The sequence below is a fragment of the Ranitomeya variabilis genome, chromosome 2 (genome assembly GCF_051348905.1).
Source record: "Ranitomeya variabilis isolate aRanVar5 chromosome 2, aRanVar5.hap1, whole genome shotgun sequence".
Lineage (NCBI taxonomy): Eukaryota > Metazoa > Chordata > Amphibia > Anura > Dendrobatidae > Ranitomeya > Ranitomeya variabilis.
In genome coordinates, this window is record NC_135233.1 from 258290241 (window position 1) to 258313507 (window position 23267).

Genomic DNA, 23267 nt, shown 5'->3' on the forward strand with positions numbered 1-23267 from the left:
CATGCTCAGTCATCTCCACTTATTGAGCAGAGTGCTGGAGGACAGACATGCTCAGTCACCTCCACTTATTGAGAAGAGTGCTGAAGGACACACATGCTCAGTCACCTCCAATTATTGAGCAGAGTGCTGGAGGACACACATGCTCAGTCACCTCCACCTAATGAGCAAGTGTTGGAGGACACACATGCTCAGTCACATCCACCTAATTAGCCTAGTGCTGGAGGACACACATGCTCAATCACAGCCACCTAATGAGTTTAATGCTGGACGACACGTTTAGTGACCTCCACCTTATGAGACTAGTGCTGGAGGACACACAAATTTAGTCACCTCCACCTACTGAGTGAGTGCTGGAGGACACAGATTAGTCACCTCCAACTTATGAGCAAGTGGTGGAGGACACACATATTTAGTCACCTCCACCTAATGAGCAAGTGGTGGAGGACAAACATGCTCAGTCACCTCCACTCTTATTGAGCAGAGTGCTGGAGGACACACATGCTCAGTCACATCCACTTATTGAGCAGAGTGCTGGAGGACACACATGCTCAGTCACATCCACTTATTGAGCAGAGTGCTGGAGGACACACATGCTCAGTCACATCCACTTATTGAGCAGAGTGCTGGAGGACACACATGCTCAGTCAGACTCCTCACAGACCGGTCTCTGCAAAGCAGTGATACGGCTAGCTTTGTGCCTGCTTGTCAGGAGAGGAGCACAGCCTATGCAGTACATGGCAGCACAGCCGAGAAGTTTCCCTCTTCAGGGGTGGTATAAGGCAATATAATGTCAGGAGTCTGACCCAGGCCAGAGTGGCCCCAGCTACAGCAGGAAGGGGAGTTGGAAAGAGATGATAGAGCTATATGTTCTGCTTTAAAGACCCAAGTCACACCCTTTCAGAACTTTTGTTCAGAAAATGATTTATGGGAAACCCCTTTAATCATTATCATTATAATGTCAAGTACACCAGAATTTATCTGAGACATGCTGGTATTTGTAGTTCCCTAGTGCCCTGTAGAGCCAAGTGTTCTGGCCCCTCAGGCAGAGACATGCAGAGCAGCAGGAATGTGCAGGTGGGAGCCAGGACTGGAAGTCCCTCTGCAGACATAAATCAGGCTCTTGAGAAGTGGTGATGTAAAGGAGCAGAAGGAACTGGAGGCTTTGATCTTGGGACTGGCTCAGACACACAGACAAGCACATGCAGGCCGCACACTCCAGCACCTCAGTTCCCATTCTTTTTTTCTGTCCTATTTGGAAAACGTCCACACTATGACCGAGATCTGCCAGTCCTGCGTTGCGCTGCGCTCGTCTGCCTCACATTACCACTGCATTATGGGAAAGAACAGTTCTGCACAGCTACAGGGTGATTCAAAGAATGCTTACACTGCTGCACCCTCGCTGTAACCCCCACACCTCCACCCTATTTAAAAAAAAAAAGAAAAAAAAGCTAAACAATTTGTAGTTTTCAGTTGTTTTTTTTTTTACCATATGATCAATTTTTGCTCTTTTTTTTGTCATTGAACTTGGAATCTGCGCTGACCCCTCCAGGAGAGTCTGTGTTACTGCACTGTGCCCTGACTTTTCCTGGTCATGGATTCCAGGGGTTAACCTCTTCTATTCCTATGACTGTTGTGATACTTACAAGGCCGACAACTGTTCTGCTCTTCAGTTTTCTTCCATGTAGATTATTGATAATTGAAACCACATTGTAGTCTGTGGCTCAGCTCCAGGACAGGAATCAGGAGGACGGTCGGCCAAGTCTTTCACTGGAAATAAGACCTTTCTTGCCATTGTTAGCATTATAAATCTGGAGAAAAGGAGAAAGCATGTAATATAGTTAATGAGAGATTGCACGCGACTTACATTGAAGTCAGTACTAGCAAAGTTGCATGTGTCTTGGGGCCAATTTTTTTGCAACTCGTCTGTTGCAGCGCAGCCATTGACAATTATGAAATCTTCTCCTTTTATGTGACATTTCTATCTTCAAATTGAGCAGCCAACCCACCCAAGCAACCGACATGTCGCATGCTCCCAAAAAGAGCCAGCTATTGAGAACACAGTGCACACAACTTAGGCTACTTTCACACTAGCGTCGTGCACTGCACGTCACAATGCGATGTGCCGACGCAACGACGCTAGCGTTGAAAGCGACGCACAACGGGGGCAGCGGATGCAGTTTTTCAACGCATCCGCTGCCCCATTGTGAGAGGCGGGGGCGGAGTTCCGGCCGCGCATGCGCGGTTGGAAATGGCGGACACGACGCACAAAAATACGTTACATGTAGCGTTTTTTTGTGCCGACCGTCCGCCAAAACACGACACATCCGTCGCAATGCGTCGCTAATACAAGTCAATGGAGAAAAAACGCATCCTGCAAGCACTTTTGCAGGATACGTTTTTTCTCCAAAACAACGCATTGCGACGGAGGCCAAACGACGCTAGTGTGAAAGTAGCCTTAGTGATACCAGGATTCACCCTCCAAATCTGTGCCTGTTTTTAAGGAATTCAATGGCCACTGACTGCTCAGTTTTTTGCACCTATGCCGCTTATCTAAAGTACGTCTTTGGTATATGTTATACAGTGTAGGCGCGAAGAGTTTTCCCTATGGCTGTGAGCTGCGTAACATAAATAAATAATGATGATGAGGGTATTATTTCTACACGAGAGGATCTCACACTGGGCGTTTAGCCTCCACGTGACTCATGATATATATGAGGATTGCAGACTGAAGCCTGAAATAGGAATGTAAGGGAATGGAGGGATAGGAAATTGGTATACTTTTGAACCTCCCTCCAGGACTGTGCGAAGGGGGGCAAGGGCCATGGTAAGGGGAGGGTGGGCGTCTCCGGGTATTAACTATCACTTGTCTCTTCTACAAACCCCCAGCTCTCCCTCCCTTCCATTTCCATTCATATTCATTGCAGCTTTGTGTGTATGTGGTGTTCCATTGGATACAAAAATTCTACACACCCCTGTGAAAATATCATACCAAGAAGAATCATATTATACTGAAATAATTGTTTATTTCTCATTGGATTTGTGCTAATTATGGGTGCCATTAAATGTGTAAATAATTATGAAATGATTGTTCTTGGTATGTCACCCACAATCAGCTCAAATCCACTGAGAAATAAACTGAGATATTTTTGAATATAAAAAGAAAAATAAAGAATTAAAATAATGTGGTTCCATAAATCTGCACACCCTTACATTATACTTTTTTGCAGTCCCCTATGAATTTCTGGCAGCATTCAGTCTTTTTGGGTTGGAGTCTATCAGTGCGGCACATCTAGAATTGACTATCTTTGCCTGCTCCTTTCAGTAGCCCCACATCTCTCAAATTGCAGAGGCATCTCCTGTGTACAGAGCCCTCTTCAGGTCACCGCAGCTTGTCACTTGGGTTCATGTCCTGACTCGGGCTGGGCCATTCCAGAACTTGCATCCTTTGGTGAAGCTTAGGGTCATTGTCATGCTGAAAGGTCAAATTGAGCTTTTTCTAAGTGTCCTGAAGGTTCTGTTCTAAAATTGATCAAATTTGGGGCTGTTTATTATTTCCTCCAGCTTTATTAAAGCTCCAGTCCCAGCTGCTGAAAGACAGCCCCAAAGTATAATGCTACTTCCACCATGTCTCACTATGGGGATGGTGGTCTTTTGGTGATGTGCAGTGTTGGCTTTGCACCTTTTGGAATTTTTACCAAAAAGTTCAACCTTGGTCCGATCAGACATAATACATTTCCAGCATGCTTTTGGCAGATACAAGGGAGGTTTTGTCAGAACATGGAACGACTTGGATACTTTTCTCTGTAAGATAAGACTTTCGTCTTGCCCCTGTACCCCACAGACCAGACATATGAAGAATTCGGGAGATTGTTGTCACATGCAAGACACAACCCAGACTTGCCAGAAATTCCAGCAGCTCCTTTAATGTTGTTGTCGACCTCTTGTCAGCTTCCTTGTCTTTTCATCAAGTTTAAGGTACTTCTTGATGCTGTCTTCACAGTATCCATGATAGAGCTAATGCCTGAGAAATGTGTTTTCCCCCTACTGACTGATGACATTGCACATTGAGATCCTTTGCTGTGTTGTCAGCTCTTTTCGTACCAGAATATGTCAGGAAAATCCTGCTAGAATAGCGACACTTTCTATGAGGTTAATCAGAATCCCTGTATGAGGGCTCATTTCCACTTGCGAGAAACACGTCCGTGTCTCGCATGTGGAAACCAAGCTCTGGTGCCGGCACTTTGGAGCGGAGCTGTGCAGCTCCATGTGTTCCTATGCGGCTGCACGCTCCGCTCTGGAGTGCCAACGCCACAGCTTGGTTTCCACATGCGAGACACGGACGTGTTTCTCGCAAGTGGAAATGAGCCCTAAGACTGTGGCCGTGCACTGACTATTATGTTGCATGGGAGTAAATGTGATTTTGTTCAGAATGAAAAAAAATGTCATGTGGCTGTCCACACTTATGTAGCCATACTATTTTAGTCTTCCCCTCAAAATTATTTCAGTTTGTTTCTTAATGGATTTGTACAGATAATGGGCAACATTAAGGCTATGTTCACTCGTTGCATTTTTTTCTGCAGGCAAAACCTTCTCTCTTGGCACTAAAAAGCAAAAGCAGGATTTGCTGCGTTTTTCATGCCGACACAGTTTAATGCCTGTTGTTCCTGAGTTTTCTACACCAAAAACAAAGCAAAACCTGATACCTGCATTTTTTTTCTTACTCATTGCTTTCTATGGGTAATAAAAGCTGCAAAAACGCTGAACGAAGTGACATGCTACAGTTTTCCAATTCAGTCAGGAAAAAAACAATGTGTGCATGAGATTTCTGAGATATTAATAACTTTTGCTACTACTGTAAAACATAGCTTTTAATTTGCATAAAAAGCAGCAAAAAAAAAAAACAAGCAAAAAGGCAACTTGTGAACATAGCCTAAAGGTGGAAAACGTGCTAAAAAAACCCTTCATGATTGGAATTTTTTTTTTTCCTTGACAAAAACCATGGATATGTAGACTTCTTATATAGACTAGAAGACAAAGTTGAAAATACAGCATCTAATCTTGTCAATACATAGTTGCACAGATTTTCCAGCAGACATGTCCGCTGGTAATCTGGGCACTATGCTATGGTTATCTGGGCATTGCTGCACTCTGGTGACTCTGCCCCTTTAGTATTGGTGGCTCAGCACTTTCATGCAGTTAACACCTTTGACTTTTTTTTTTCTTTTTGCATGGAGTAATTTTAATATGTTTGTTAATGTTCGTCCTGTACATAATAGGATGCAAATGACTGACTTAAACATCATTTGTATGTGCCGGAGGATATTTTGCATGTGTGTGTTTTACAGTGCTTTGTCCATTAGTTTTTGTATTATAGTTTAAAGTGTTTTAATCTACAAAGCCTTAAAGCTGACAACCAAACCTCTATGTTGGTGGAGTCATTGAGATGTGTGGCCGCACCATACCTCTGTGTCTCTCCTATTTCATATTAAGGTCTTTTCTCAGAATTCATGTCAATTGCTTCTTAACAAGTACATTTCCAGATTATGGCACCATACACGGAAGCGCGATATGGCAACACACAAATTACTGAGCAATGTACATGAACAATAAAAAATAGTTGTAAAGTTGACCTCCACTGTCCCCTTACTATTGACAAGACATGTATATAGATTTTACAATGGTAATCCAGAAGGCCAGCAGTGTCAGGCAGCAGTGGTCATTGCCAATCACCCTTTGGCAAAATTAGATTGGTGTAGGACCCAAAAGGTGTGAAATATTTTTATATTTGTGTGGGACCTGGCAGTCAGACTGCTTTTACTTGATTACAATCCTCCAGAGTTTCCCCTGCCCCTGGGCTGTTGTATGGCGGTGGATCTGGTCGCTGACTACAAAGAGAGAGGATATTTTCTTTTGAGGGTGCAGACATGGGGGGTGCCATGGTAGGTGGCAAAAGAGGGAGATATGAGGACCGACCAGACCAGCAGTATAGGACAATGGAGCTATTCCGCTCTGAGACATTGCAAAGGCATTTAAAGTGAAGCTGTCAGCAACATTGTGATAAGTAAACCTCAGACATTGTCATGTTGTCACTGTTACACTGATTAAAATATGTGGGGAGAAGAAATCAGTCTTGTGGTTCTTGTGTAATAAGTGTTAGAAGTTTTCAGTTAATGAGATACCAGTGCTCTGCGGCAGGACTGTATATAGAGTCTTATCTTCCTGCTCTAGGCCGGGAAACCAAGGAAAGGCCAGTGGATAGGCCTTTACTTGGTTTCTCTGGCCTAGAGCAGGAAAATAAGACTCTGCCTACAGTCCCACCCTGAGTCACGAGGATCTCATTAACTGAAAAAGTTCTAACACTGATTACACAAGAACCACAAGACTGATTTAAATGATACCTGGGGTGAAGAAATCAGTTTAACAACATCAACATGACCGTGCCTGTAGTTTACTTAGAAAAGTCCTGCTGACAGGTTCGCTTTAACGCCATAAATCAGAAAAGTGACAAACCGAAGAGCCTAACAGGGTCTATAAGCTCAAATAACAGTTATGTCCTACACATTTAGTGCCCTCCAGCAGGAGGCCGGGTGTTGGGGTGGGTGCTGCACAGTACACAACTGTTGCATAGACTTAGGCTACTTTCACACATCAGGTTTTTTGCATCAGGCACAATCTGGCGAATGTTGGAAAACCGGATCTGGCGCAGATTGTGAAAAACTGATGCAACGGATCCTTTTTTTTGACGGATTCGGCTAGCATATCTAGATTATTGGATAAAAAAAAATTTGGAGCATGCTCAATTTAAAAAAACGGAATCCGGCGTCGGAATCTGTCATTTTCTGGATCCAGCACCTTCCGGCTCCCATAGGCTTCCATTGTAGCAAACAGCCGGAAGCACCGGATCCGGAGACAAAAAACGTTGCTATGGACGTTTTTCCAGAAACCGGAAACGGCAGATTTGCCGGATCCAGCAAAAACTGGACGAAATGCAATGTCATCCGGCGCAATCCGGCACTAATACAGTCTATGGGGAAAAAAACGGATCCGGCGGCAACATGCGCCTGATCCGTTTTTTTTTTAAATTTAGCCGGATTGAGCCTGACAGCGAAAACCTGATGTGTGAAAGTAGCCTTAGACTACTATTTTAGGAGCCAAGCCTATAACTAGTTATGAATGTCTTCTGCCCTGTTTTTAGGGATTCTCTGTCCAACTTTCAGGTAGATTTGTTTTCCTAGGTTCTTGGAGAATTTTGGGTATGTTTGCCTGGATCAGTTACTCAACCAGTTTTCCATCCTGTATGACCATTTATACTGCTGACGTTCGCTGCTTAACCTGCACCATTTGATGAGAATTTTGCTGCTGTGAATTTTCTGCTTTGTAGACTTTGCAGCAGATACGTCTTGTGTGAATGTACCCTAATAAGCAGTAGTATGGGAGGGACTATAAAACAAATTATAAAAATATATGTATTTCTTTCTGAAAACGTTACCAATTAATATTGCTGCTTTTTTTGTGTTGGCAGAACTTGTCAGCTAGTCTCTCTCTCCCCAGTTATATATAGTTATGTCATTACATAGAAACGCCACTGGAGAGCCTGGGTACCAGCCAAGTGATGCTGTAAGGCATTAATATTGGTTTAAGAATGGAACTACATCACCCAGCATGTAACGTTAGGCGTTCTTTGCAGGGACCCGCTATGACTCCTTAGTTCTCTGACATCTGGATCATGGCCTCGTTCTGCACCGTTGCTGACATCTTGTGTTATTCCCATCTCTCCAGTGCCATCCTTCCTCCCCCATTGCAACGCCGTCATCTGCTTCTTATTAGGATCTGGGGTCTCGGGGTGTTTTCTATCCTCACAGAGGAGTTTCTGGTTTTATTGATTAGACGGAGATGGAGCCGGACCTCCTCTGCCTCCTCGTGTTACATTCTTCGCATATGTTCTATACAATGAGTGCTGCGCCCTGGACACGGTTGCACAACCTGCCCAAGAATGTGCTGAGGTATCATCACTATTTCCCCTTTTCCTTTCTTTGCTGGAGGTGTATATTTAGCTCCTTGCTCAGTGACTCTCGTTTGCTTCCAGTCTAGTGTCCTCCTTTCAGATACATGTAGGGTTCATGAACTTGGAGGGAAGGTACGAGCGTGCTTCGTTTCTTTACTGTGTGTATTCTGGAAACATTCCTCACATTGGATTCTGCCCAGAGAAGTGGAGTACAGGACAGATGTGCTTATTGGTATCTAGGTTCTTGGGTTTCTTTCTCTTGATACTTTCAATAATTCTTTTTTTGTGGCGCCTATACAGTGTAAAGACCCTAAAGAGGTCCATTCATCTCAGATACCTGTCTGCTGAACATGTGCATACTTTCATTAGGGAGAGAAAATAAGTCACTGTCTGATCTCCATGTTAAAATCAATTACACCCCATCTTTGTTTGGCCCCTTTGGTGGGAATCTATACCACCCCGTACACTTCAGAAGTCTAATGTGGACCTCCACCTGAAGGGGTTGTACTGTCTCAGGCATTCATAGCATATATCAAGAACAGTGTCCAATCTCACTCTAAAGGAGGGGGATAGGTGACTGCATGCCCCACTTTGATCACTGGTATAGGAGTACTGTTCTTGTGATTTTATGTCCCACATAAGACCTGTCCAAACTGTAAATTCGTCAACTGAAAATTGTGTCTGTGGTTTTATATAAATGGTTTTCCCTGGTGCAGAAAGACTATCGGAAACATACATCAAATACAAGATGGACAGGATGTAATGGTAAAACCGAATGAGAACTTTCAGTTCTTCTTACACAAATTGGGCTTCAAAGGTTCATACATTAATGGCTCCAGACATGCGATCCTGCCAGTGCAAATGATCAGCCAATGTGATCTGCAATGTCTGGATCGATAGCAAATGTTCGGCTATTGAAATGAATTCAACTTTGACCTAATGTGTGTGGTTGTGCCACAGTTGCCGCGGCCGTGTTGTTGGCTGCATTGGAGCAAAATGCAGGTGAATGTGCTCACATTGCTACCCGCAAGGTACTGCAACAAGTCCCAAGAAATCCAACAATTTCAGTCTTTTGTGACTATTTTTCTGTATTATGTGGTGATATAGCAGCGGCACAGAGACCTCTTTTGCCATAAGATCTCTTTCACTGCCTAAGGCTGTGTGCATACGATTCGGATTTAGTGCGGATCTGCAGCGTTTTTTCCGCGCAGAAACTCTGCAGTTACGCAAAGTGATTTACAGTACTATGTAAGGCCATGTGCACACGATGCAGATTTAGTGCGGATCCGCAGCGGATTTTTCCGCGCAGAAACGCTGCATATTCGCACTGTGATTTACAGTACAATGTAAATCTATGGTAAAAAAAAAAAAAAAGCTGTGCGGAAAAATCCGCGCGGAAACGCTGCGGATTTAAAAGAAGTGCATGTCACTTCTTTTGTGCGGGTCTGCAGCGTTTCTACACCCCTCCATGATAGAAATCCGCAGTGGTAAAAACCGCAGAAAATCCGCAGCAATTCTGCACCTGCGGTTTCTTCCAGGAGATGCAGATTTTGTGCGGAAAATTCTGCACCCCATTCCGCAACGTATGCATTTAGCCTAAATCAATAGAAAAAAAAAATGCTGTGCTAATGGTGCGGAAAAATCCGCATGAAAACTGCTGCGGATCAAAAGAAGTAGCATGTCCCTTCTTTTGTGCGGATCTGCAGCGTTTCTGAACCCTTCCATTATAGAAATCCGCAGGGGTAAAAAACGCACAAAATCCGCAACAAAAACGCACACAAAAAAACGCGTCAAATCTGCACCTGCATTTTCTGCCAGGAGATGCGGATTTTGTGCAGAAAATTCTGCACCCCAATCTGCAACATGTGCACATAGCCTAATTCTCCATCTATCCCCAGTCACAAAGTGCATGAACTAAGGGGAAAGTAAAAAGATTTTTGTGGCATTTATGACCCTGGACTCAGTCTCCACCACATTATAATGATGATTTAGTACATTTGTGATTTATTTTGTTGTTAGATTTTTATCTCTTGTTCCAAATTCACCTGAAACTCCCTCACACAACTAATGTTAGTAAAGGATCACACCCATCACAGTGAAAAAAAAAAAGGTTTGATTTCGGTCCAGAAAAGTGTCATGCGATTTCTATTCGAGTACAATCCGATTTATAACACCTAGTATCTGATTTACATCTATCTATCTAGAAAAAAAAGAGAATTAGAGCAGCAGAAAGAAAAAGAAAAAGTTCGGGTGCAGAGCCCCCCAGGCAAATACCAAACCTCAATTATAAAAAAAATTGGACTCAGCACACCGTTTGTAGTGAAAAAGATCTATTTAATCAGCCCAGAAAGCGACGTTTCGGTCCCAACAGGAACCTTTCTCAAGCAGTGAACATGTGAAAGTGCCAGGTATATAAAGAGTATACATAATTATAATCATTTGCATTAATCATCATTGTAAGAGCATGTATTTACATTATAATTTACATGCATAAAGTGCAGGCAGTGATACAGGAATTATTATTCATCACATAAAGTGCAGTGCATAGATATAGATAAAAAAGGCATTGAAAAATATGCATTTAGCCATCAATTGGTAATGATAAAACAGGTGTATAGCCTTGATAATCACATCCATGACTTGTCCCACTCTATCGAGGGAGCATTACACTTTTAGGGTATGTGCACACGTTACGGATTCTGCTGCGGATTTTTCCGCAGCGGATTTGTAAAATCCGCAGTGCAAAACCACTGCGGTTTTCACTGCGGATTTTCTCGCGGTTTCTACTGCGGATTCCTCTGCGGTTTTTCAACTGCACTTTCCTATTGGTGCAGGTTGAAAACCGCTGCGGAATCCGCACAAAGAATTGACATGCTGCGGAAAATAATCCGCTGCGTTTCCGCGCGGATTTTTCCGCAGCATGTGCACAGCGTTTTTTTTCCCCCATAGGTTTACATGGTACTGTAAACTTTGGGAAAACTGCTGCGGATCCGCAGCGTCAAATCCGCTGCGGATCCGCAGCAAAATCCGCAGTGTGTGCACATACCCTTATTAGTGAAAAGAGAGCTATTTTTTATTTAGCACATGACAGCGACATTTCGGTCCAAGAAAGTGAACCTTTTCAAGCAAAAAGGTTCACTTTCTTGGACCGAAACGTCGCTGTCATGTGCTAAATAAAAATAGCTCTTTTTTTCACTAATAGCGGTGTACTGCTCCTATTTTTTTGGATTCCTGCATTTAAGGTTTGGTCTTTGCCTTTGGGAGCTTTTTTGCACCCGGACTCTCTATTTGCTTGTTGTGCTGCTCTGTTTTTCTATATATTATATATATAGAGAGAATTATATATATATTTATATATATATATATATATATATATATATATATATATGTGTGAGATATATAATGAGTGCTTTGTGTGTGTACTTTACTGTACATGTTTTTTTTAGTAAATAAATTCCTTTCAGGAAAAAAAGGCGTGGGGTCCCATGACATTTTATTAACCAGCAGAAGGAAAGCTGTGGGCAGATGTTTATGGCCTTGGAAGAGGTTAATGCCCATGGAGCTTCCCAGGCTATTAATATCAGCTCACAGCAATATACTTAGCATTTTCTGGTTATTAAAATGGGCGACCCTCCAAAAAAGATGACGTAGGGTCTCCCCTATAATTAATAACCAGTAAAGGCTGGGCAGGCAGCTGTGGGCTAATATTAATGGCCTACGAAGGGACCATGAATATTGGCTCCCTCCCAGACTAAAAACATCAGCTCACAGCGTTGACATGAGTTATTAATGGGGGCATCGTATAGACACCTCTCCATTACTGACCTTTGGGCTTGATGTCACCTGACAATACAAAGGTGACATCAATCACGCCAAACTATCACCCCACTTTCCACCGCACCAGGGCAAGTGGGAAGAGCAAGGTTAAGTGCCACAACTGGCGCATCTTATGGATGCGCCATTTCTGGGGTGGCTGACAGCTGATTTTTTAGTCTGGGAGGTGGGCAGTATCCATGGCCCCTTCCTAGGCTATTAATATCAGCACACAGCTGTCTGCCTAGCCTTTTGATGGTTATTATAGGGGAGACCCTACATGATTTTTAAATGGAAGGTTAAGTATTCAGCTGCAAGCTGATATTAATAGTCTGGGAAGCTCCATGGGTATTTCTCCCTTAACTGGCTATAAATTTCTGCCTCCACCTGTCCACTATCCCTCTGCTGGTTAATAAAACATCAGGGGATCACACGCCTTATTTTTTAGAAAATAATTTAGTAAGTAAAATAATACATGTACAGTAAACTAGACAAGCACTGTACTAATTATATATGGATTGACATCTTTATATCTATCTAGTCTATGTGTTATATCTATTTTTATTGGGTCATGCTGTGATTTTACTGTACGCGGAAGATGAGTTGACGGCTTTTCAAAGGACATTGATGCGTAAAAATCGGATGGCACTCACATGGTTCGAGTGCCGTGCAATTTTTTTTTTTAATCCCACCCATAGACTTGCATTGGTAAGTCTCGTCCAAGATACGAGCACAATCGTAGTATGCTGTGATATTTTTCATCCCGATCTGAGCGGAGAAAAAAAATCGCAGATGAGCAGTGACTCGTAGATTAACATTAGTCAGAGTGCAATCCAATTTTTTAGCGAATTGCACTTGTCCGTTTTCCTCACAGATGAGTGTGAACACTATCGGCTCTGTGAAGATAAGTATGCAGCGTTTATTCTGTAGTATATCCGTTGTATCACGTTGTATCCCATATTGTATCACCTTGTGTTGTATCACCTTGTATCACACTGTATTATGTTGTATCACGTTGTATTGTGTTGAACCACATTGTATCACCTTGTGTTGTATCTATTATGTTGTATCACATTCTATTTTGTGGTACCGCATTGTATCACACTGTATTATGTTGTATTATGTTGTATCACATCCCTCTGCAGTTTATGGTGGATTATACTGAACTTCAGAATAAGTCACTTATGATACAAAATGCTTATATTTCCCCAAATTTAGCAGTGAAATCTTCTCGCCCAGTACTCCCGCATTGTAAATTTGCTGACGACCCTGTGAAATGCACTTTATTTTGTGACCCCTTTGCTCGGTTCCTTGTATGTCCCGTATATTTCTCCGTCCCTGCATTGTGTGCACTATAATGGTAGGAAGATATGCTACATAATGCATGGACTGAATAGTTACTGACATTATATAGAGGTGAGCCAACAGTGGCCTTTAAGAGGAGGAGGCCGGGGCTTGGTGTGATCTGTGGCAGCAGTGAAGGGTTATCTGGGTGCTTTGTTGTCCTGGCAGTGAAGGAGTTAGCTGGGATTTGTGTTGTGGGTGCCTTTCCTGGCAGCTGCCCCTCTCATGGGTGGTGGTGGCAGTGCTGTGTTGTGGGTGCCTTTCTCATGGGTGGTGGTGGCAGTGCTGTGTTTGCAGGGGGACGAACTCTTCTTAATGAGCAGCTCTTTAATCTGCAGATGTTGGAGGGTGGGAGGTCCTTGTCTGGGCTTGGCTGGGAACTTATCTGATTCCTCTTGTCACATCTCCTCCAGGAAACCTGCACACAGTATATAGCCATCAGCTGGTGGCTTTAACCCCTGCCTGCACTCTTGGAATTCACCCCAGGTCAGACAGCAGCTAATACCAAGAGGCATCATTTGTCACCCTTGTAGGGAGCTGTGGTTTAGATCTGCGGAGCCTGCGCCCCTGGGTGACCCTGGGTAAGTCTGTCACCTCTCAGTGATGATTTTCTGCACAACGCTCACATGGCTTCTCTCTAATGACCAATTTCTACTTGAAATCTATTGTCTTAGAAGAGGAAGTTGACCTGATCTGTTTTCAGAAACTTTGAGCAGTTCTTGGGTTTACTGACCCGTTAGGAAGCAGCACCGTGACAGTGAGCGTGCGCCGTGTCCTGACAACAGGTACAGTACAGGGAGATTTGCTCTTGGGGTGTCAGTGGGACGCTCCTTACACCTCCCTGTAGTGTGATTCCTCCATTGTGTTGGTCTCATGCAGGCTCTGGTGGGCTTCAGGCATGGATTGTCACATGGTCACCACATCCAGGGAAAATCCCATAATGTGTGCAGGAAGAGTTTCCTGGGAGTCGCTGTATACTCGTCACAATGTATCAGCTCAGTACTGATAGGTGTAGTGATAGCATGCTGTGCCAGTAGCATATAGTATTCTCAGACCTGTAGTTCACCTATAACCTGTGCTTTAACAATGGAAGAAGCAGCTGTCTTCTGTGCTACTAGACCTAGATATCGAGGACAGTAAACGTTTTGTCAATTTTGGATTTATTTTTTTAATAACTGATATAGGATTATTAGAATATGATGGGGAGAACTGCAGATAACGGAGATAAAGACGGTCATAGACACAAAATGACTTATATTAATCAGGGGAGATAAGCGGCAGCCAAACTCAATCATACGTTTATTAACAGAGTCAATTGCTATCTGTATTTGGGAAACCTCTTGAAATGTAGCTAATTTATCGGTTATTTGTGAGTTAAAGGGGTATTCCCATCGCCTACATTTATGCCATATCCACAAGTTATACCATAGATGGGTGTACCACCAATGGGACCTGTATTTATAGCGAGAATTGGCCTTCTCGTCAGTGCAGCAATGGTCAGCATTCGCATACAGACGTATCGGGGCCTGTTCTCAGTATAGAGGCAGATGGGATAGAGGGGGAGAGGGCCTCTGTTCACAATTCCATTTTCATACTCAAAGTGGCAAATGGCTACAAAGTAGTGTGTATGTGCAATGCTTAATTTCCCCTGTGGGCGCACTGTTGGAAACTTAAACACTTACTGCCAGGTGGAGTTGATCGCAGAGTCCCCGGCTAGGGGGAACATTGCAAGAAACTGATCGCTGAGACCTTCTCACAAGGAAGGATTGTCCTAGTGGAGCTTCTGGAGTCGTTTTCATTACCCTAGGTTCAGACAGTCATACTAAACCTCTACCAGCCCACGCTTTGTGGATGTGACTTGCTCTGTGGTGTTAGTCACATAGCGGATGGATGCAGGAGCTGCCTTATATCTACATGTGGTCTGTATACTGGACCAAAGTAGTGTGTGCTGAGATCCCCCCCATACAGACTGTTGGTCCATGTGGAAAATCATCCATGTGCACATTGTCTATAGCAGGTGCATGTGTGGACTGTGGTGCACATGGACAGCAAATGTCGATATAAGGTGGCTCAGTGGTTAGCACTTCAGCCTTGCAGCGCTGGGGTCCTGGGTTCAAGTCCCACCAAGGACAACATCTGCAAGGAGTCTGTATGTTCTCCCCATGTTTCTGTGGGTTTTCTTTGGATGCTTTAGTTTCCTCCTATACTTTAAAGACATACTGATAGGGAATCTAGATTGTGAGCCCCAATGGGGACAGTGCTGATAATATCTGTAAAGCAATGTGGAATTAATGGTGCTATATAATCGAGTAAAATAAATATATACACATAGAGAGCTTTTTAGCACTGCACAAGCTTTCCTGGACTGCAGTGGAGACTGGTAACCAAGACAACAAGCATGGAGGTGACCTTGTCATGTTGAAAATGTGATCTGACCTGCAGGAAGCCTGCCATAGAGCAAGAGGAACTGATCAGATGGGTGAACAGCTCTGTGGGAAAAGTTTCAGTAAAACTTGACTTTTATACCTTACTAGCTGAAGAGCCCGGCGTTGCCTGGGCATAGTAAATATCTGTGGTTAGTTATAGCACCTCACTTCTCTTATTTTCCCATCACGCCTCTCATTTTCCCCATCACATCTTTCATTTTCCCCCTCACATCTCTCATTTTCTCCCTCACGCCTCTCATTTTCCCCCTCACTCCTCTTATTTTCCCCCTCACTCCTCTCATTCCCCCCTAACACTTGTCATTTCGACCTCACATCTGTCATTTTTCGATCACTCCACTATTTTCCCTCACTCCTCTCATTTTGCACTCACACCTTTTCATTTTCACCTCACACCTCTCATTTTCACCTCAGTATATACATGTTTGTCATCTCCCTTATATATAGTATACACCTGTATGTCATCTCCTGTATATAGTATATACCTGTATGTCATCTCCCCTGTATATAGTATATACCTGCTGTGTGTCATCTCCCCTGTATATAGTATATACCTGTATGTCATCTCCTCCTATACATAGCATATACCTGTATGTCATCTTCTACTGTATATACTATATACCTGTAGGTAATCTGCTCCTGTATGTAGTATATACCTGTGTGTCATCTCCTCCTGTATATAGTACATACCTGTATCTCATCTCCTCCTGTATGTAGTATGTACCTGTATGTCATCTCCTCCTCTATATAGTATATACCTGTGTGTCATCTCTCCTGTATATAGTATATATCTGTGTGTCATCTCCTCCTGTATATAATATATACCTGTGTGTCATCTCCCCTGTAAATAGTATATACCTGTGTGTCATCTCCTCCTGTATTAGACCTCGTTCACACGTTATTTGGTCAGTATTTTTACCTCAGTATTTGTAAGCTAAATTGGCAGCCTGATAAATCCCCAGCCAACAGTAAGCCCACCCCCTGGCAGTATATATTAGCTCACACATACACATAATAGACTGGTCATGTGACTGACAGCTGCCGGATTCCTATATAGTACATTTGTTGCTCTTGTAGTTTGTCTGCTTATTAATCAGATTTTTATTTTTGAAGGATAATACCAGACTTGTGTGTGTTTTAGGGCGAGTTTCGTGTGTCAAGTTGTGTGTGTTGAGTTTTGTGTGGCGACATGCGTGTAGCAACTTTTTGTGTGTCGAGTTGCATGTGACAGGTTAGTGTAGCAAGTTGTGCAGCAAGTTTTGCGCATGGCGAGTTTTATGTGTGGTGCCTTTTGAGTATGTGCAAGTTTTGTGTGAGGCAACTTTTGCATGTGTTGCAACTTTTGTGCATGTGGCAATTTTTCTGCGTGTGCAAGTTTTGCGTGTGGCGAGTTTTCCATGAGGTGAGTTTTGCACGTGTGGCGAGTTTTGCATGTGGAGAGTTTTGCGCGTGGCGAGTTTTGAGCGGCGACTTTTGTGTTTCGACTTTTATGTGGCGAGGTTGGTGTATGTGTGGTGAAATGTGCGCTGAGGGTGGTATATGTGTTCGAGCACGTGGTAGTGTGTGGCGCATTTTGAGTGTGTGTTCATATCCCCGTGGTGGTGTGGTGATTATCCCATGTCGGGACCCCACCTTAGCAACTGTACGGTATATACTCTTTGGCGCCATCGCTCTCATTCTTTAAGTCCCCCTTGTTCACATCTGGCAGCTGTTAATCTGCCTCCAACACTTTTCCTTTCACTTTTTCCCCATTATGTAGATAGGGGCAAAATTGTTTGGTGAATTGGAAAGCGCGGGGTTAAAATTTCACCTCACAACATAGCTTTGACGCTCTCGGGGTCCAGACGTGTGACTGTGCAAAATTTTGTGACTGTATCTGCGACGGTTCAGATGCCAATCCCGGACATACACACATTCAGCTTTATATATTAGATTGTATGGATGAGTCCAGTGGGTGGTTCTTCTTGGTGATCGACAGGCTTACCAGTATGACTGTGCATGCTGAGATAGCTGTCAATCACTATTAGGACCGCCCACTGGACTCATACTTATGAACACAAGGGATCTCAAAGAATAAAATACAACTGCTACTGAATCTTTTCGAGCAAGCTTAGATATCATTCTGCTCTACTTTTCTGTACCACAATGCTGTCTGCACATCAGACTCGGTACAACGTGACCTGTTTCATTTACATAATAAAACTGAAATCCCTCCTTTCTTGAGAATATTTTTAATAAGATTAAAATTGCAAAGTTGCTTGTTTTTACGAGCACTTTGCAATTTTACCCATTATTAATGATAAGGCAACCTATTTAAGTCATTGATGCTGCTGCATAGTCTCTACCTACTTAATGAGACCTCTTACCTAGGCTGACCATATGTAGTACATGGCAATGCACGGAAAGGGGCAGCTGTCATGTCTCTGGCCAATGTGCATGTGGTGTCCCATCCATTTACTTCAAATGGCAGATGTCAAGGGAAAGACGTGTTTCACCCGAGTGAAATGTGCCTGTAGTGGTTCAGGGGGTAGCGCTCATGCTCCTCCGTATGGGTGCTGCAGTGACTGGACGTTTATCTCGCTGGTGCTGGGTTCTGGCCTCTGTCCCTGCACTGACACCTGCTGATGTTTACACTCCGCAGCCAATTAGAGGAGGCCGAGGAGGGAGAGAGCAGCCTGCCGTCCAATGATAACGCAGGGGGTGTGTCTCAGACCACCAGAGACTCCTGTAAACCTTCTAGCTACATTTCCATCACGGAATCTGACTCTACTGTCTCCTTCCCCACCATCCTGTAGAATGTAAGCCCCCAAGGGCAGGGTCCTCGCCCCTCTGTATCAGTCTGTCATTGTTAGTTTGCTTACTGTAAGTGATATCTGTCATTTGTATGTCACCCCTTCTCATGTACAGCACCATGGAATCAATGGTGCTATATAAATAAATAATAATAATACCTTAATGGAGCTGAGGCAAAGAAGCAGCCCAACCCCTGGATCTCTGTGTGTAGTGACCTACATATCCCGACAGATAGCACATTATCACCGATGTGACTGGTCTGTGGATGGCCACGCACTTCCATATTAGCTGTCAGGTACAGGAGCGCTGATCATGAAGAAGGGATAGTATTGCCGGTCTCGCAACCTTGAATAGGTAAAGTAAGGCTACTTTCACACATCAGGTTTTCAGTGTCAGGCTAAATCCGGCGAATGTTGGAAAAACTGGATCCGGCACAGATTTTGAAAAACTGATGCGACGGATCCGTTTTTTTGACGTATCTGGCTAGCCTATCTAGATTATTGGATAAAAAAAAAATTGGAGCATGCTCAGTTTAACCCTTATCCGGCTGAATAGGTACAATTGTAACTATTCCGTTTTAAAATTGCAATAACTTTTTTTTGAAAAGACGTAGAGGGCTGAAATTTCGTGACATCTCTACATTTTTGGTCCATAATATATTGGCCAAATTTCAATAAAATATCTCCACCCGCTTCCGAGATAAGGGGTCGAGATCTTTTTGCATCCATAACAAGCTGCATAGGTACAAATGTACCTCATATATTTTGAATGAAGATAATGCAAGGGAAAAAGCATAATTTTTTTTTTAATGATAATGCTATTTAACTATTATAAACAAGTAAAAAACTGTTCATTTACATTATAAAAGAAAATGTAAGAAACTTTTTTTTATTGATTTTCTTTGCAAGTAATGCATGTTGGCTTTGCTACAGAGTGTTCATCGCAAATGGGTTTCACACAAACCACACAAGACTTTCTAGTCTTGCGTTGTTTTCGCCTCAGGTCTCTGCAGACATAGCAACTACCAACAACAGGGGAGGGTCCACGACTACCATGAGGTATGTTGGGGCCAGCTGCTGGCTGCGATGCTACCACAATGCATCGTCCAAGCACCATTTCTACTGCACCTCGAAGAAAATGGTTTCTCATTATCATTTTGTTTGTACTACGATCTTCAATTGCAATCATACACAGCTGATTTGCGAGATCTTTCAGGAACTTTCTTCGTTGATCCTTTGCCCTGAAGCTTGGATTGTGTTCTCTGTAGATGATGTAGGATGCTAACCCACTGACATCAATCATATTGTAGAAAAATGCCAAAGTCCAACGTGATGTTCGTCGTTTCACAGTGTACTCTCCCAACATTTTATCCATAACATCAACGCCACCTTTTGTTATGTTGTAGTATTTTATTATCTCTGGCTTGGCTGCTAGTGTCTCTTCAACTTCTCCCGTCATGTGCATAGATGATAGAAGCACGACTGATTTGTTCTTCTTTGGTACATATGAACAGACTGTTGCATCATGATTGTAGGCAAAATTTGTCGAGTTTACAGGCCTTTCTTTGGCAGGCTGCATGTTGTTAGGTAGGAACCTTTTGTTTTTTCTCACTGTACCAACTAGTGTCATGTTCCAGGAGTTCAATACCTTAGCTAGTTCCATGGTTGTAAAGAAGTTATCGGTGGTGACATTTCTTCCAGAGCCTTTATACGAGCTCACTAGGTCCAATACTGTTCGTTCTCCAATGTTTACTTGTCGAGGACCATCAGTTGGTTTCCCATTGTAGAGCTGACCTTGTAAAGGGTAGGCATTTGATGAGTCACAAGCCCAGAAAATCTTTATGCCATATTTAGCTGGTTTTGAAGGTATATACTGGGTAAATTTAGTATGACCTCTAAATGGAAATAATTGCTCGTCGACGGTGATACAATGATATGGCTTGTAGGCTCTCTCCAGATTACTGTTCAGCATTGTCCAGATGTCCCGTATTGGTGCAGCTTTATCTGTTTGCACACGTTCTGCACGTGTATTTTCGTTGTCAAACCTGATAAATCTGAGTATCATCTTGAAGCGGTCACGAGACATGGCTGCACGTATAAGAGGCAGAGCAGCAACATTCCACATTTCCTCCAGATTCTCTTTGTTGGCTCTGTGCACACCAGCAGCAATCAGTATGCCCAAAAATGCATGAAGTTCAGTTTCAGTAAATTGCTTGAATGTTTTTTGTGGTGGCCGTTTGGAAGAATCAGGAAAACGTTGTACCAGTTCGTTGTTGTAAGCATCACAAACTCTCTTGGCCTTTCGATTCGTTTCCCGTAATATGATGTCACACATCTCGGGAGTCATGATGGACTTGAATAGCTCTTTTGCTGTATATAGGTTGCTGATTGCTGCAGGGCCACCTCTTTGTCGTAGGACATTACGAGATTTTGTTTGTGCATTTGGCAGTGGATTACTGCACCATTGAGTTTCATCCTTAGCAGTCCAAATGTCGCCTGCACTTTGAGGCACAGAATCATCCTCAACACTTTCGTCTGATTCGTATTCATTTTCATGCTCTATGACCATTTCTTGTTCAATGTCTGAATCTTCTTCAGTAACATCCACTTGTGGTACATAGTTTTCATCATCAGATGCAACATATGGTTCATCCTCATGCTCAGAATCAGATTCTTCTAGCATTCGCATTATTTCGTCAGACGTAAATCTGTAAATATGAAAAAATGTAAAATAAATAATTTTCCGAAATACTACATTATTGGCTTTTCACAAAATTATACTAACCTGCAAACACGTTTTCTTGGATTATGGCGGAAACTAGATCCAGCATTACTATCACTCATGATGACTTGCTAGATGAATTTTGGCTTCATATTTTGTGCTGAATATAAATAAAACATCGTAAAACAATATGTAGATACTAATTATTATCCATTTTTCGTATAAAAATTATACCTATAGTGATAAGTTTCATACAAAATATATGTAAGCCAAGTCCAGGCTGAAAGACAATTTGACTGTTCTGTCCCCACATAATGAGAATAAAGGTATAACTGGCTGTTAGATGCTGTGAGACTTTCCTACCTTCGTTTCCAAGAAATTGAAGACTTCACAAGCCTAGAAATGTGTGCTCACAGCAATGAGATGAACAGCAAAATGGCTAATGAGAGGAGGGAGGCAGGAAGACAAGTAGAAGCCACTCCCAGTTTGAATTAACTTAATTGACAGCAACATAAGTGACCAGTAACAACACTGAACAATAGATATCAGCATAACATTTGTAGCTGAATGAACTTTAGTTTCTGAAACCAAGTAAAGTCTTCCCACAGTGGAGGTATATGTGAAGGTACAATTGTACCTATGCAGCCTGTTAAGGTTGTAAAATTATGCAGCCTGACAAGGGTTAAAAACCGGATCAGGCTGCCGGATCTGCCTTTTTCCGGATCCAGCACCTTCCGGCTCCCATAGGCTTTCATTGTAGCAAACAGCCGGAAGCACCGGATCCGGCGCTTCAGGCTTTTTCGCCGGAGACAAAAAAACGTTGCAAGGGACGTTTTTTCAAGAAACCGGAAGCGGCAGATTTGCCGGATCCGGCGAAAACCGGACGAAACGCAATGTCATCCGATGCAATCCGGTACTAATACAAGTCTATGGGAAAAAAAACCTGATCCGGCGGCAACATTCGCCTGATCCGTTTTTTTTAAAAATTCAGCGGATTTAGCCTGACGGCAAAAACCTGATGTGTGAAAGTAGCCTAAGAGTTTGCACACCTTCACCCCTCTTTACACCTGTACATTGCTGTTACGGGGCGCTGGGTCAGTGCTTGCGCATCGTCCGTATGCTGTTGTCATGGGAACAAACAGCAAATGGGAAATGAATGTTGTTACCGCTTGTTCTGGCCTTCTGGGTGATCATCAGTCACAATAGAGCGCAACCTTGAGGAAACACGACGCCATTCATATCTCACACTAAGGTAGACTGGGGAGGGAGTGCAGGGTGACGAGGGGTCGCTGCCAGAGCAGACATGACACACAGGGAAGGGGCGGAGCACTGAAGGCCAATAACCCAATATTATACAAATTGATGGTTTTGTGGGATTAAGGGCTTGTGCACACGCTGCAGATTCCATTGCGGAATTTTCTGCAGCGGATTTGATAAATCCGCAGTGCAAAACCGCTGCGCTTTTTCCCTGCGGATTTATCGCGGTTTCTATTGCGGTTTCCGCTGCGGGTTTACACCTGCGTTTTTCTATTGGAGCAGGTGTAAACCTGCAGTGGAATCCGCACAAAGAATCGACATGCTGCGGAATGTAAACCGCTGCGTTTCCGCACGTTTTTTTCCGCAGCATGTGCACTGCAGGTTTCGTTTCCCATAGGTTTACATTATACTGTAAACGCATGGGAAACTGCTGCGGATCCGCTGCGTGTGCACATAACCTTAAAGGGAACATGACACCCAAAGATAAGAAGAATCAAATGACAGGGAAGTAGCAAAGCGACCAGATCATGAAGCAAGAAGTGTCTTGTGGCTCAAACAAAAAACCTCCTGTCCCTTTTTTGCCCTCAAGTTAAGTGGAAATGCTGCACCTTAGGGTTCCAAGACAGACTGGTTGCTATGGACTTTCTGCCTGACTACCCCATTTACAAGCCTCCAGTTGTCAGGCAGTGCATACATGACAACCAGTCTGAACTGAAGATTAGTGGAGGAATGGTTTTGTGCTTAGGGCCGGTCCACACCAGACGGTAAAGCTGCAGATTTGTAGAATATACGATTTGTCAATTCTTGTGGCGGATTTCACTTTTTGGTGAGATTCCACATACGGATTTGCATGGAAGAGCCACTAAACGCAGCAGGGCTCCATCCCTGTA

General features: G+C 43.2%; 2 protein-coding genes across 8 annotated transcripts in view; one reads left to right on the forward strand and one right to left on the reverse strand.

Annotated features, from left to right (window-relative positions):
• RXRA (retinoid X receptor alpha) overlaps positions 1–23267 on the forward strand; it is a 293199-nt gene that overhangs the window by 163660 nt on the left and 106272 nt on the right. Inside the window, exon 1 of one of the 7 annotated variants that reach the window (XM_077284773.1) lies at positions 13609–13743. The exons of 5 other annotated variants lie outside the window; for them this stretch is intronic. The gene's annotated coding sequence lies outside the window, so the exon portion shown is untranslated. Of the gene's footprint in view, positions 1–13608; positions 13744–23267 lie in introns of those variants that run through there. One more of the 7 variants, XM_077284774.1, reaches the window with a different exon arrangement.
• Positions 1667–21433, reverse strand: LOC143808932 (uncharacterized). The gene is made up of 3 exons (XM_077292109.1): positions 21184–21433; positions 20612–21106; positions 1667–1808 (listed from the first exon to the last, which is right to left on the reverse strand). Exons 1-3 carry the CDS (start codon positions 21240–21242, stop codon positions 1667–1669), a joined length of 696 nt encoding a protein of 231 aa, XP_077148224.1. The 5' UTR covers positions 21243–21433.

Excerpts from the sequence above, each read along its gene's own strand:
- LOC143808932 (XM_077292109.1), bottom strand. The coding sequence starts at position 21,242 with ATGAGTGATAGTAATGCTGGATCTAGTTTCCGCCATAATCCAAGAAAA. Across the intron at positions 21,107-21,183 it reads CCAAGAAAACGTGTTTGCAG|ATTTACGTCTGACGAAATAA; the intron begins GTTAGTATAATT and ends TCATATTTACAG. Across the intron at positions 1,809-20,611 it reads CCACCACAAAAAACATTCAA|ATTTATAATGCTAACAATGG; the intron begins GCAATTTACTGA and ends CCTTTTCTCCAG.